The 16,853-nt window shown below is 35.2% G+C and overlaps 1 protein-coding gene across 1 annotated transcript; it reads left to right on the top strand.

The window, feature by feature from the left end:
• The first annotated feature begins 16 nt into the window (after window positions 1–16).
• Window positions 17–13,186, top strand: LOC117242476 (neprilysin-1-like). Its single transcript, XM_033509178.1, has 13 exons — window positions 17–383; window positions 1,606–1,828; window positions 3,814–3,852; window positions 7,797–8,042; window positions 8,436–8,644; window positions 9,014–9,193; window positions 9,607–9,818; window positions 10,029–10,245; window positions 10,503–10,685; window positions 10,795–10,957; window positions 11,073–11,389; window positions 12,221–12,489; window positions 12,762–13,186. The coding sequence occupies exons 1-13, from the start codon at window positions 276–278 to the stop codon at window positions 12,763–12,765; spliced, it is 2,370 nt and encodes a 789-aa protein (XP_033365069.1). The 5' UTR covers window positions 17–275; the 3' UTR covers window positions 12,766–13,186.
• The last annotated feature ends 3,667 nt before the right edge of the window (window positions 13,187–16,853 follow it).

The following is a 16,853-nucleotide window of genomic DNA, read 5'->3' as shown; positions in this document are numbered from 1 at the left end:
TAAAAGTGTATACGAGAGTCTTCTGATAAAGTGTTCGATTGTTAGCCTTCTCTGTTTCGAGTGTTGAATACAAAGATAAACAAGTTGAAAGAATAAAGAAGGTTTGAAAGGGTGGTCGTTGAGCAACGATCAATGGTCGATTGGTTGCGGCGGATCGAGAGCAGCCGCGATGCCAACGTTACACCGGTCGTTGACACAGATAGTCGCTTGAAATTCGGTTCAGTGTCCAGCTACTGCAGTTGATCCAGGGATTCGGTAGCACGGGTAGAGGGAGGATGAAGGCTGAAAGCAACAACGGATATCTGAAGGCGAGCGTGATCGTCGAGCAGAATGAGATAACCGGAGGTTCCGGCCAGGAGACGTCTACCACTAATCACCTTCAGGTAAGAGATTTTCATTACTCAGGGGTTGCAAGTAGTAATTTGGTAAAAATGATTTATTATTCGTCCTTTCGACAGCTTATTCGTTGGGTCAATATTTTGTGGCTTTAGAATGCTAATTCGTGGGATTAATGTTTTGTAGGTTTGTCTTGTTCATTTATTCCATCGGTGTTGTTAATTTTTTGAGAATGCAAGTATTTGGGTTTGTTAATTGTCTCGAGAGAGGATATTTTGATACAAGTGTGGCGCCAATGCAGCCATAAATTAACGAATACACAGAGTACCCTAACCTTCCCTGATTCCGCACGTGTATCATTCAGGTATACCATCCTCAGTGAAATCATAAATTAGCAAATAAGTAGGTATCCTAACCTTCCCTAATCCCAGATATGTATCACTCAGCTGTACCACCCTCGCTTTTATTCCTCTATAAAAATCCATTCTACCAATAATCTTTATCTATTTATTCTTTTATATTTGTCAATGGCAGTGTCAATGTATTTGTTGCATTAAAATATATGGTCTAGTAGGATCTTTATAAGAATTCTTATTATTTATTAGAATCATGAATGGAATAATAATTGGTAACGGACTGGGTGGTCGTGAGGATGTTTTGTAAAGCGAAATTGACGAGGTTCTTTGGGACGACGATTCCTTTATGAGAGAGTTCGAGACGTGAGAAAGAGAATCTTAAGGCGCGATTTTCAATAGCAGCTTATTATAAGGGTTCTTTAATGTTCGATAGAATCTCATTGCGTGAATTAAACGAAAAATTGATCTTTACAGAATATAAATAAGTATTCTTTCCAAAAAGATTTCGAATGCTTTGAAACTCCTAAAAAGACAGATCTAAATATTTTTAAAAAATTAGAAAGCTTCCATGTTGATAAAAAAAAAAAAAAACACTCGGACAACCCTAAAATATTTCTCAAATTTCCAAATTCTTAAAAAGTTGCCAAGTTTCCAAATTGTGACAAGAAGAAATCCAAGTATTTCTAAAAGATTCCCCGAGCTTCCAAAATCTCACAAAAAAATATCTTTACCAAAAGATTCCCTCGAACAGCCTTATATCCCTCTTTAGGATAGTTTCATTTTTACACCATTCCTATGCCATAATCACAGTCTCATCAATCTTCGTGTCACACCTACGCGAAAGAAGAAAGAGCAAAATTTCCTACCACTCATAAATCATAAATAGAGGCGTGTAACGTGTTTTCCATCACAGGTGACTTATGGTCCCCGTGGAAACACTACGACGACGGTTCTGCAGCATTCAGGAAACAATCGGAAGCCTCTCGGAATAACGCGCGCGACGTCGATCAGACGAAGAGGGCCAGCCAACAGGCAGCAATTGCTCGGTGTGCTCGCCGTCACTCTTCTTGCCACTTGTCTTTTCATTCTACTGCTATTGGCGTTGAACACGAGCCGCGAATGCGTGCAGGAGCCCCGTAAGTTGAATTAGCCCTAAATGACACGATTAGTTCCGATGGTAGTGATTAATTAAGCGGCTGACAACGGCCAGCTCCACTGTCATACGCTGTACTCCGCGTGGATTTAGGCGTGAAGCGCGTTGACGTGGGATCTAGGTGTCGAAGAATAGCAATACGAGTCTATTGAGTTGATCCGAAGATTGCACGTAGAATTAGAGTGAGTTAGCGTTTGATCGAGCGCGACGGAGAACGAGTTAGGGTAGATAGTGGCATAGAGTGCGCTAGTGTAGTGGCTAGATGTTGCGATATATTGGTTTTAAGCTGTTCTTGGTAGATTGATCCGGAATTAAAATTAGTTACATTGGTGTTAAAATGGTTGGGTTAGCGTTACAGAGGATTGAAGCGAAATTGATGAGAGTTTACGCAGGGTATTTTTTAGTTTAGCGTAGCAGAGATATTATATTTGGTATATCTTATTTTAGTATAAAAATTGAACATGGAGTTACGTATGAAAATAGCTTAATGTGTATATTTAAAAATGGTTCGAAATAGGTTAGATGTTAATATATAGACATAGGTTTAAATGGCGGGATATAGATATGACGTGGTATATCGAAGTGTAATATATTCTATAAAAAAAAGTATAAATCTTTTTTTGAAAACAACGTAAAACAGAAATACAATGCGCCGAAGCACAAAGAACAAAGTCTTAGGAGCTTTTATTGGAAAATTTGTACTGTTTTCGCAGAAATCTCTTTGCAATCTTGACTCCCACAAGAATTTCTTTCAGCAGAGTTTAATTACAAATTGATGAGAGACTTTTAAAAGAAGATCGCGGAAAAGAGCGCGTCCTCGCGTGAAATTACTCGAGGAAACTATTTTTCTCCTTTATTATACAAAGAAAGTAAATCTTACATCCTAATAACAAAAGTTTCTTTTTCAACAGCAGAGCCACACCAGGCGTTTCATTACTAGAATTCTCTAGTTGATTGCAATTAATTATAATTCTCTCCGCTTTAATAAATGAATAACGATAAAAATTCTTGACCAAATTTTTATTATAGTAATTCGTAGAAATATTGGGTTGGAAACTAAGTATCCTTTAGTTGCCAACCCAATAGACTGTAAACTGTCGTGACAGTAAAGCATTAATGAAATTCCCCAGCATAATGCCAACAACAATATAACCAATGGAGACAGTAATATGAAAGAAAAACCGGAATTAAAATGTATGGTGTCATTAGAAAAATTCAATTTTCATTTGCTTTGCATAACCTCCACGTCAATTGTTTAGTACCTTACAGGGATAATTCCATATAGTGATTTATCGATAAATACTATTGTAGAGATATGTCGAGGAATTTCTTGATAAATATTGCTTTGATATTTGCAATTTATAACCACGATTACACACGGAGAGGAAAGAAAATTACGTAAAAAGGAGAAACAGCAAATGGCTTTCAATGTTCAACAGCTCGTGTCAGAAGGGAACATCAATCAACCGAATCGAATCGAGTCGAGGTTATCAGGTTCTACTCGAAAAGGCCTGTGTTACCTCATAACCACTGATAGAATTAATCACTATAATGACATCTATGAACGTTGGATTAAAAAACGGTTCGAAAAAATATTTTTTTTTTTTATATACATAATAATACTTTGCTCTAATAGATGATTTATTACAGACCATTGCAAATATCAAGGATTACTTAATCATTTCCCGCGTTTGTGATAAAATGAAATATTATAGTGATTTTTTAGTAGCATCGACAAATTTTATGCAAGTTTATGGAAGCAGAAAATTGTTTTTTCTTGTGGCTGCAATGCTGCTTTGTGGGAAAATTGCTTCCTTTCCTCTCGACACTGTGCGCACGATTCTCACTGAATTATTTACATTTTGATAACAGTAAACAATCTTTTATCGTATGTCCTTTAGAACGAGATTAAATTTTGAACGCTTGCGACGATAGTGGTTAGTTGGACGTATATTCTCTTTGTTACAGGTCCAAACATTTGCATGACAGAGGAATGCGTGACAACAGGTAATGACAAAATTTGAATAAAACTATTTTCCAAAAATTCTTCTCTACGTTGCAAACACGCCAGAAAATCCCATGAACGCCAAGCCGCGGAAAAATTCTCCGGATAATTAAAAAACAAAAGAAGAGATAATTGGAAAAAGCCAGAAATTAAAAACCAGATTAAGCCAGTATCCAAGTATTGGTTATTCATAGAGTTTCCAGATTTTTTCCAAACATTTGCATAACAGAGGAACGCGTGAGGACAGGTAATGACAAAATTTGAATAAAACTATTTTCCAAAAATTCTTCTCTACGTTGCAAACACGCCAGAAAATCCTATGAACGCCAAGCCGCGGAAAAATTCTCCGGATAATTAAAGAACAGAAGAAGAGATAATTGGAAAAAAACCCAGATATTAAAGGCCAGATTGAGCCAGATATTAAGCCAGTACCCAAATATTAGTTATTCATAGAGCCCGCAGATTTTTTCCAAACATTCGTATCTAACGCAATTAACGTAGAATCGGGATGACGACCAACTGGATATCGAACCAATTTCTACGAAAAAAAGGGCGAAGGGGGATCGGGTATTCGATCATAGACAGGGCGAAATATCACCAGCCAATATCCGAGCGGAGGTAAATGAAATCAGATCAGTGAGAACTGATTGGTGGTCGGTAGGAATTGTGTTTGTCCCGCGACAAACGCGTGCTCCTCTCGCACACGACTACAAATCGGATTAAGCATTCCCAATGGAATTGCCTGCTGACCGAGAGGTTGGCCTGCGATTGCATTTTCATTTGTCGGGAAATCCGCTATCCGACCCGCTGAAGATACGGCATCGTGTGGTTTAATTGCAGTGGAAACGCGGCCAATCCCAGAACAAGCGGCCACATTTCTGATTACTTATTTATTCGCAGCAACACAGCAAGGCAGAGCGAATTTTCGTTTATTTATCAGCCGAATGAATCACCCTGATCACACCAGAAATCACTCGATTTATTTGATCCGTTTATTCGTATAAAATTAATCAGCGAATTATATGCACCATGAATTCAGTTGCGTACCGTGGTGATTGTTTTCTTTTTCTTTTTTTTTTTTTTTTTTTTTGTATAAGACGTAGGCTTTCGAAAAAAATAGAGGAACGGTTGTAGTATTTTTTACGAGTAATACGATGATTTGAATAGATTCTTTTTTCCAATTTATCACGGCTTTTTTATTTAGCGAAGACTATGACAAATCTGAGAAATCGATTCGCCTTCTCATTTATTAGAAATTAATTGAAGAATTATGGGGATTATTAATTATCCTGTATAATAAAATGGGGAGCCGTTTTAATTAACAAAGTTTCCTCTCGCAAACAGTTCGGAATTAGATTAAAAAAATAGAAGACAAGCGATCTCTCACGATGATTAAAATTTCGGGAAGCAGAAAATAGCTTTCGTACGAGATATAATCCAATTCTTTTTTAATATTTCACAATTACCGTGTCTCTGCGCCGCGGGTTGGTAACGAAGTGGTTCGTAGTGGTTGGTCCCTGTGAACAGAGAGCAAAAAAAAAAAAAAAAAAAGAAGAAAAAGGGAGAAAAAAGTTGCTCGACCTGAATTTAAAATTGCTTAAAAAACAGCAGCCTCTTCGCCAACCACGAGTGTTTAAAGAGTCTGAGCTTGCGTGTTTGTTGAACGTAATTAGGAAAACATTTCCCGACTGTAGGTTTTTATTCGCGTGCACGTTAATTATCACTGGGCTGAGGTTGCTTGTGCAAATGCAAATCTCTTGCGAGTAAATTTGCAATGAAGCGCAACCTTGCATTAAAGCACTTCGAAAAATGCGATTATTTTGAAATATTTCCAATGCATTACAATCCTCGGTTTACTTACTAACATCGAAAACAACGTTATAATTTTTACAGCAGCCAAAAAAGTGCCGTTTATTTTTTATAATAATTACTTTAATAGTATAAGGTTAATTAATCCTTGGTACAGGATATCAAATTGCCCTAGAGCGGTGTTATTACTCGTTAGAGATAGTTTATCGGAAGTGCAATCAATCCTCAGATCACGGTTGGCCTCGTTAAATCTTCCTCGCTCGATTGGTCGTATATTCATCGACCGTAAAATTACCCGTTTCGATTAAACGATTCGTATTACACCTTTAAACGTCGACCAACGATATTACGAACTGTTAACATCTAGGAGCAAGTACTTTCGTCTCTAGAACGTGTATGTATAGTTTATTTATCTTACAAACTTAACAAAATGTGGCACCTATGAGTATTTATAAAAAATGGCGCGACATACGCGTTACAAATATATCGCAGTTATATGAAACGACGTATACGTACATATACGTCACCGGTTATTAACGAAGAAAATTTTTCCGGAAACAAAATCTTCCATTAAAATAATTTACTGTTACAGTAATGTATTATAAAAAAAACATATGTGTACCTACAGTGAACGGTTTCTAATTTTCGCGAACGCGTCAAATACCGTGAAAAAGATCGTACGTATAGCAGATATAGGTTAGAAAGTCGCGGCACCAACCTGTTGACAGAAAATGAGATTGCGCAGAACGATTTTATGGTAAAATGATCGCTCATCTACACGTTTAATCTCGAGTTCTCTCGCGTTTACTTTTATATTCTTCGTTTTTTCCCTTTTTCGTTTTTAACGCTTTCATCTTGTTACCTTTGACGCGTCTCTCTCGTTGCCATCGCTGGAATTCAATTTCCTGCACGTGACAGAACAATTTGACGTTCTTGCGCAAAGATACTGTAGCCGATATCAGCTTCGGAATTTAATATCAGCGTGTTCGTCAATATGACCGTGCGTGAACGCGTGACTACGAAAATTTCGATGAATTTCCTCTCTTCAAAACAAAATTCCATGTCCCCTAGATAGAAATTTTCTCCGCGAAAAATTCTACACGTGGGGTATAAAAATTCTTCCATCAACTAGTAGTCGGAGATAATCGCACATATAATATTATAGTCATCTGTAGCCACGTTATAACCACCCTAATTGCATTATATACAGTCATTTTATACACACGTGTGTTAACTAGCAATTTATTGAACGCAAGCAATTACGTTATAGTCTGTTATAGTCTATTATAGTCACGTTATAACCTCCCTAATTGCATTATATACAGTCATTTTATACACACGTGTGTTAACTAGCAATTTGTTGAAGGCAAGCAATTACGTTATAGTCCATTATAGTCACGTTATAACCACCCTAATTGCATTATATGCGGTCATTTTATACACACGTATGTTAACTAGCAATTTATTGAACGCAAGCAATTACGTTATAGTCCATTATAGTCACGTTATAACCTCCCTAATTGCATTATATACAGTCATTTTATACGCACGTGTGTTAACTAGCAATTTTTTGAACGCAAGCAATTACGTTATAGTCCATTATAGTCACGTTATAACCACCCTAATTGCATTATATACAGTCATTTTATACGCACGTGTGTTAACTAGCAATTTGTTGAGCGCAAGCAATTACGTTATAGTCCATTATAGTCACGTTATAACCTCCCTAATTGCATTATATACAGTCATTTTATACACACGTGTGTTAACTAGCAATTTGTTGAACGCAAGCAATTACGTTATAGTTCATTATAGTCACGTTGCGATAACGCTCGATCGCTTCAGACTCACTCGTAAATACCTAATTTCACGCGTAGATTGTAGATAGTCGCATTGAATAATTGTAGTCACCTTGTAATTGCTTATAGTCGCGCTAAAATTACTCTTAGACGATTTCTACGAATTTATGATGATTTTTTAGGTGTTTGTAGTCACTTTGAACGCATACGATCACGGCATAATCACTTATAATCACTGTTCGTCAGAAACAGGGGAAGGTTAGGATGTCAAAATAGCGTAGAGTAAGCAAAAGTTGCATTTCTAACTTTTCACTGATGCGATCATCGTGCGATTTCAGCTGCCAGTTTATTATCAGCGATGGATCGCACAGCAGCACCATGTGTCAATTTCTTCCAGTACGCGTGTGGCACGTGGAATCGTCGTCACGTGATTCCAGAAGATCGAAGCTCGATCAGCACGTTCGAGGTGCTGGCCAATCAGCTTCAAGTGATTCTGAAACGCATCCTGGAGGAATCACCGAACGCCGAGGATAACAATGCTACTCTGAAGGCGAAGATGTTCTACAAGTCATGCATGGACATCCGTGGGTACAACGAAAATGCTTTTCGATCGCGTGTTTCTAACGAGTTCCGTGAATTCTATTTGAAAACGATCCTTAAATCGTCTGCTTCCTTAAACGATTCCTTTCCTACTATTTCCTCCAATAAAGTTCCCTTTCTTCCTGCAAGGATTCTATCCTTTTCGTTCTCGTTGAAAACATCTTTCCCTTCTAATCTCATTGAACAATTTTCTTCCTTCTCCTCTTCGCTAGATACACTCCTCTCTTTCTATCCTTATTAAACAAATTTGTTTTCTTCTTATTTCTCTCCAAGAGAATTTCTTCTTCCCTTTCTCGTAATGTTGAATTCGGTTTCGAAGTAAGAAAAGAAATCCGTTGCCACGCTAGGAAGGTGTTTCTAGTCTTCTATTTTCGCAGCTCGTATAAGAAAAATCGGTGACGCGCCATTGAAGAGGACGCTGAAATTCCTTGGCGGCTGGCCAGCGGTGGTTGGACCATCCTGGAAGCCACCACCATACCCCGTCGAAGTTTTATTAGGTCGATTACGAGGGGAATACAACGAGGGAGTATTGCTAGAACAGTGGGTCGGTCCGGATGACAAAAACTCCTCTGCCAATATCCTCCAGGTGCGCCGGCAAAGTAAGGTCCCTTGGTCGACGACTGCACAGTATAACAATTGGATTTACGTTGTACATTCTAGAGCACTGTATAATAAAATTCGTGCAGTAGAACTCCATTTAGGATACGACTTTAGTTTTCAATCATAATGGATTTTTGTCGATCAAAATTGTTATTTGTGAATGTGTGCATTTTTTTTTTTTACAATTAACTATATATAAATGGAGTTTTGCAGTAACTTAAATAACGTATAAAATTGTTTATTAAGAAGATACGAACTATTTCGTGTCGTGCTTTAAATTTAAACAGAAGTTACTTTTGCTCGTGCAATATTGCGCAAGCGAAGAATGATCGAACGACTATAAATTGTTCCTCAGCTGGATCAGATGCAAGTGGCGTTGCCAAGTAGGGACTACTACTTGAAGAAGAGCAGCGAGGCTCAACTTAAGGCGTATCATCGCTATATGACGAACGTTGCCGTGTTGCTTGGTGCTAATCCACAAACCGCTGCCGAAGAATTCAATCGCGTGATCAATTTGGAGAAACAGTTGGCAAATGTACGCCTGTCTTACATTTATGACACAACGGATAATTTGTTAATATCGGATCGCACCATATGTGGATGCACCTCTTTACGAAAAAGCTTCGTATAATTCGTAACGATCATTTGATACAGACAGAATAGAAATAATAAAATAGCAAGCTGTACAAAATTTTACAAAATAGTACAAAATACTCGTTTCTTTCTTTTTTTTTTTTTTCATTTCTCTGTAGCTAAAAATATGCGTTTATCGACTGATTTGATGTATTAAATTGGTGTGATTCTTCTGCTATTGGATCTCTTTTTATTCGATATTTATTTATCATTCTATTTGAAGAATTTCATATTTTGTGAGAAATTCGATATGTGTTATAGGAACGTCGTATTGCTTTGTTTGACGGTTCGACTTATTTTTAATGAAAATTTCAGGCGTCGATACCGGAGGCTGATAGGCACGATACATCTGCCATTTACCGGAAGTTGACGCTGCGCGAGCTGCAGCGTGAAATTCCGCAGCTGAAGTGGCGCGAATATCTTCAAGAATTTATCAACTCGCCCATAACAGAAGAGGAGCCGATCGTGGCATACGCCATGCCATATTTTATGCAAATGGGCCGTATCGTGCAAAGAACGGACCGCAGGTATTTCGTTAACGTTCAAAGTTTCCAATACATTCGCTTCTCTAATTTTTATACAATTTCTGTTTCTAAATAAATTCTGCCTTTTCTTCAATTTTTTCTAATTTTTTTTTTTTTTAATTTTTCAAATACATATTTAGTCACCGAAAATGAAAATTAATTAATCGCGATATCGATGAAACGTTACATCTTATTTTTAACTATTTTTTACAGAACGCTACATAATTACATATTATGGAGATTGGTGATGTCGATAATGCCTCACATGATCGACGAGTACCAGCAGAAAAGGGTGGAATTCCGGAAGATTCTGTTAGGCATACTGAGCGAGAGGGACAGATGGTCCCAATGTGTCGAATGGACGAACAAAAAGCTTGGCATGGCTGTGGGTGCACTTTTTATTCGTGACAATTTCAATCACGAGAGCAAGGTAATCTTTCCATATAGAAATTCATGATAATTCATTTAAACGGTATAACATGAATTTCAAAAATGTTTAAATACATGTATGTATATATGTATATAGAAATTCATAAGATACGAGAGATCATTGTGTGTGAGCTGCTAATATAATATTTGAGTAATTTTTACAATTAATATAGATGGTATTAATTTGATATTATTCGGTAATTTGTCAATTGAAATAATGTTATTTTTAGTTGATTTTAAAGTTGATTTGGTTTTCAGGAGACAGCACTCGAAATGATTCGTACGATACGAGAAGCGTTCAATGAACTCTTGGCTGAGAATCATTGGATGGATAATGAAACTAGAGCCGTAGCTAAAAGCAAAGCTGATTCCATGAACGAAAGGATTGGATATCCTGAGTTCCTGAAGGATCCTGTGGAACTTTCGAAGGAATACGTGATGGTACTTAATCTCTTCGTAAATATGCATAGAAGAAGAAATGGAATTTCCAACGAAACTGATGATATTTCATTTTATACGTACGATCTGTTTCTTATCTTTCACATTACAGTTGAACATTACCGAGAATCATTTCCTTGAGAATGTACTGGCTGTGCTGAAATATGACGCTTATCATAATCTAGAGAAACTACGGAAGCCAGTTGATAAAGACAAATGGTCTACAGAGCCAGCCGTCGTGAATGCCTTCTATAATCCCAATAAAAACGACATTGGTAATCATTCGGAATTTATTTCTAGAACGTAGTATTCTTTGGACAATAAGATTTAAGTCTGACAAATAAATTTCGACTGTTCTAATTAAACTAGCAACGATGTTTCTCGTTCCAGTCTTTCCAGCTGGTATTCTTCAGCCACTATTCTACTCTCAGCACTTTCCAAAATCATTGAACTATGGTGGAATAGGAGTGGTAATCGGCCATGAAATTACTCATGGTTTTGATGACAAAGGACGTCAGTTTGACAAAGATGGAAACATGATGCAGTGGTGGAACAACGCCACTGTGAAAGCTTTCAGAGAAAGAGCCCAGTGTATCGTGGATCAGTATTCTAGATACAAGTTGCAGGAAGTTGATCTGTATATCAATGGGAGGATGACTCAGGGAGAGAATATCGCTGATAATGGAGGACTCAAACAGTCATTCAGGGTAACATACTTTATTGCATATATTTGTTGCAGTTTCTATCATATATTCCTTTTACTCTGTTTCATATTTCTTCTTCTTTTTTCTCATATTGCTCATCTTTGAAATAGGAAATAAATTTTCCATTATTCTTGAGAATAAAATAAAGATAAAGTAAAGTGAGTAAAGTAATAACAACAAGATCATATATTCCTTTTACTCTCTTTCATGTTTCTTCTTTTTCTTCTGATATTGCTCATCTTTGAAATAGGAAATAAATTTTCCATTATTCTTGAGAATAAAATAAAGATAAAGTAAAGTGAGTAAAGTAATGACAACAAGATCATATATTCCTTTTACTCTCTTTCATATTTCTTCTTTTTCTTCTGATATTGCTCATCTTTGAAATAGGAAATAAAATGTCCATTATTCTTGAGAATAAAGTAAAGATAAAGTAAAGTGAGTAAAGTAATAACAACAAGAACATATATTCTTTTTATTCTGTTGCATATTTCTTCTTTTTTCTTCTCATATTGCTCATCTTTGATATAGGAAATAAAATGTCCATTATTCTTGAGAATAAAGTAAAGATAAAGTAAAGTGAGTAAAGTAGTAACAACAAGAACAGTAGAAAAAACAAAGAAATAGAAATATTGAACTTTCCAATTATTCTACTATTTCTACTGCAAACTGAATAATATTTATTTTTGCAATATGAAATATAGAGTCGCATGTTCGTCTTTGTCAAAACCAGTATTCTCTTAATGAAATTAGAATGTTCTTCATAGAATCAGTATTTTCTTAATACAGTTTAAAATCGTTTAGTGAATTCTATATATTTTTACTGCGTTTCAGGCGTATAAGAAGTGGGTGTCGATACACGGTGAAGAACCGATGCTTCCTGGTGTGAATCTCACTCACGATCAGCTGTTCTTCTTGAACTATGCACAGATATGGTGTGGATCCATGAGACCAGAGGATGCATTGACGAAGATACGAAGCAGCGTTCATTCACCGGGTCCTATAAGAGTTTTGGGACCTTTGTCCAATAGCGAAGACTTTGCCAGGGCCTATAATTGTCCTCCAGGCTCACCGATGAATCCGACTAAAAAATGCAACGTTTGGTGAGTTCTTTCCTATCATAGAATCCTTCTGTTTTTGAAATTGAAATATCAAGAAACGCTGTACGTTATTAAAATCTATTTTAAAGCGCGAGACAATTTGCAATGAAAATATCGTACACTAAAAGAATTTATTTTAATGAACAAGTTTATCATAGAATTACTTCTTTAATTCAACATATTACTGAATTAAGATATTTTGTGTTACTAACATTTATCCTTAATACGTTTACTACGTCTATTTACATTTATATTATTTTGTACAACAATTACAGGTAATGTCAGAGTTTTCAAAAGAAGAAAAATGGTGAAATAATTGGGAATTGCGGTGCCTAGTGCTTTGAAGAGACTATAATCATCGTATTGTTTGGTAACCACGATGGGACCACAAAAGACTATAGAGTTTTATTTCGTCGTGGTTCACTGTGTGTGAGTCTTCTAGCACAGCGAGAGGGTTATACTTGACAGTACAGTGTGTGCATGCGTGTGTATGAAAGAACGTGCCAGTTAAACAGAAGTCATCGAGGGTGAAAAGAATCTGACCACCGTGTGTCAGGCTAAAATTTTCATGAGTAAAAGCTGTGTATATAGAAGATACGTTTTAATCGTGTATGTAATCCTTTATGTGTGATTCATCTCGTCGTGGACGAGTCTAATAAACTTTTCGATTAAATTAAAGAGCAAAGCAAGGCGAAATAGATATCATACGTTTAATTCCCTTCTCTTTACCTTCAGTCGAAATTGTTGAAATTTTAGAGACATCCTTACTTGCACTCTGCCATGAAGTTCATGGTTGGTAGAACCAAAGGTAACTAAAATGTATCATAGTACCTTCTATTGTACTTCCTTCTTCCCTGCAATCTTGCTGGAATTTTGTTTCATCGGCAGGAACACAGGTAGGTAATAAATCCAATGATTTTCTCTTCCTATCTTTTGGAATATTTCATTCATGCCAATATTTCATTAATACCAATTTCCCATATCTTCCATCCTATAGCACATTTTCCACGTGTTCTTTCCCACATCCTATGTGCAATATTTATTGAACCATATTCCATATCCTCCTGTATATTCCATATTCTGTTTCCACACCATTCCCCATCCTTTACATTACAAGTAAAACTATTTTCTGTGTGTCCTGTATTCTGATGCATTTATAAATTATAAATAAACAAATACAAATACAATTGCAAATACAAAAAATGGCCACAAAAAGTCATTATGTCCCACTAATGGAATTTGTTCTCCACTGTCATGTAAGTTTGAACAAAAGTTTTAGAACAAAACCAGAATCTTGTACCAGGAGAGCATAACTTGTGAAAAGATGGTACAGAAGATTACAATTTTGTACCAGGGGAATGTAAGCGGAATTTAGAATAGCTTTCTAAATGAATAAAACAGATTTTTCAATTTATTGCAGATTTACTGAAATCATTTTATCAATATACATACAATTTACACAATGAATGTACAGCTTTTTATATTTGAAGCTTCAGTAACATAGAATATGCTTAATTGTACCGCAGTGTACAAAGTACCCTTAAATAACTAATGAATTAACAATCAATGTAACTTGAATAATTCATTGAAATTTCGCATATTTGCAATTTTTTAGTTTACGCGTGTTAGGATCGATGAAAATTCGATGTTGCTTCCAATGGAACTGCTCTGTGCATTTCTGCAAAAGAAAATATGAAAAAAAAAATTATTAATAATATAGTCTACAAAATCAAGTTAAATTACATTTGCATATAGAGTATTATTATATATAATACAAATATAAATTGAGTGATAATATCTAACTGTGTCATCTTCCAAATAATGGTGAAAACAAGCTACTAATATGATAATAAAAATTAATCGTTTCTACCATGGCCAAAATAACATAGAGCTACATATCTGTAATGAAATAGAAGAAAAATTAGATAATAATACGATGAATAAAATATGTAAATTATTTACTCACTACTTAATATCTGGAAAATATCCAGAAACTTCTTCCAAAGTCATCCATCTATGGTGAAGACTTTGATGAAACTGGTAGCGTGCGAAGTTTCTCGATCATTCTCGATCACCCCCACCACTTCTCTTCAAATTTCTCGTTCTAATTATTGCAGGTCAGACATAATACTGAAAACTAGTAAATTCCGCCTTTTAATCAAACAAAGAAATTTAATAATTGACTAAGATTCCTATACATATTGTCTGTGTTATTAAAATTTACAAAATGAGAGGAATTTAATAATAACCGAGTATTTGTTGAAAGATTTATTCTATATTGGAACATATCATCCATACATAGCACGGTCAATACCGATCTCGCTTTGTTTCATGTAAAAAAGGTGGAAATAAAAATAATATACAACAGACAGAGGGCTCTCCCTCTTTCTCTTTCTCTCACTTCCGGTCAGACTCGCGACGCTCACCGTAGAGTCGCTTTCCTATCATCTACTACTTCTCTTAATTTACAAGAATTCTTTAATCCAAATTAGAGATCTGTACATATAATATAATTTAATTAATAAAAAGGAAAAGGAGAGAAATTATTCCTAGCACACTGTTGTTTGCTAGATACAACGAGAAAAAGAAAATATCGGTATTTGTAATAGTGAATCGGTACCGATTAAAATAATGAATCAATAACAACGAAAATACAATTTCTAAATTCTATATTTTACACGGGGAAATATATATATATATCTATATATATATAATTTTCGAATTTAATTCGAATATATGTATATATAATATATCTAAAATTAAGAATTATTCGGAAGAGAAATAAATTAATATACAAAATGCGAAAGAATATTTTCCAATTTGTTAATATTTTCGGAATTATTTGGACGCCCAGTGTGTGTTCAGTGAGAGAAAGTAAAGAAGAGAAAGAACATCAGTCGACTCGATCAAGTCATCCAATTAATCGCGAATAACAATATGGCTACCTGCGGTCTTCCGGTCTATGTACATGCAACGGGTGATTTCTTTATTTTCTTTCTTTTTCGTATAACGATTATACCTGGAGGAGATATGTACACGTTTTCCCTCCTTTACATTCATTTTCAAACCATCATTATTATTTAATTCAAGAAAGACTTTTTCGTTCGGATATACTGCAGCGAAAATACATTTTTTATTGAAAGAAATTTAACTTCGGCGCTGTAATTTATCCCATACGTTGTTTTAACGAAAATTTCGCGTCTCTTTTAATATTTGTTGAGTTTATTTCAATATCTCCATTGAAATCTAAAATTTCGATGAAATTAGCACTCAAATTTCGCGCCATTATTAACTTCACGAATCATATATAGTTCTATATCTTGCAATTATGAATATACGTATAATTAGTGCAAAACAATTCATTGTTCAATCAGGGAACATATATAATTCATGAAAAATTGTTTTTCTTTCAAGCTTTCTCGAATTTGATTTCAACTCACAGGCAGAATAACATGTTAAATAAACACTAGAAACTAAAGGAGAAAATTGAAATTTCCAATTTGCTTCCCGTTGAAGCTCTCGTTTTCCTCTATTATAATGTTTCTCTCAAAAAAATAGTCATCTCTTTACATTTTTCTCTCTCGCTTTCTCCTATTAATCTACACCCTGATGCCCATGCATAATCGATTTATAGTGAAATTTTTTTATTGCGTCCACGAGGTCGGATACGTCTTTGCAGTTATTATTCTTTTTTCTCCATTTTCTTTTTTTCTCTTTCTCCCTCTTTACCCCAGAAAAATATATATGTTTATATACATGTATGTACGTATGTATGTATATATGCAATATGTATATTTATATACATAACAGAGTCACGAGATGGAAACCGTCGACAATAGACGATACTTTTATTTTTTATTTTTCGCGAAATAAGTACCAAAGTAAATCCGTCGTCCTGTTTCGTATTCATATTTCGATTTGTCATTTCACGGAAATGTACAAGTAATAAAATATATTTACGATTGATAAAATCCTTGAAATTGCCAGCAATTTTAGTTCTTCGTCTACTTCTCATATCTTTTTTCTGTCCATATTTAATATATCTTTAAACGCTACGGATGTGAGTAATATGAGAAAATTAAGATGGCCAGCAAACATGGCGTCTCAATAGAATCTAACCTCTAAAGAAACTATCGGAGAAATAATTCTATTACGACTTTAAAATTAGGCGAACTACTTCCTTTTGTTTTCTTTCTGTTAAAAAGAATATTCATTTTTACTTATACCTCTGCCTGCGAGTTTTTTGCTTAAATGGGAATTGTTAACATCCATTCGTCCCTTGTGTCAATTTACGAAAACTTTGTTCCTTTCATTTATGATCAAGGAATTTTACAGCTTATAATTACTTATCTTTTCACTATCGGGGC

The sequence above is a fragment of the Bombus vosnesenskii genome, unplaced genomic scaffold (genome assembly GCF_011952255.1).
Source record: "Bombus vosnesenskii isolate JDL3184/JDL3185 unplaced genomic scaffold, Bvos_JDL3184-5_v1.1 scf7180000016274, whole genome shotgun sequence".
Classification (NCBI taxonomy): Eukaryota; Metazoa; Arthropoda; class Insecta; order Hymenoptera; family Apidae; genus Bombus; species Bombus vosnesenskii.
This window is presented reverse-complemented; position numbering and strand designations above follow the sequence as displayed.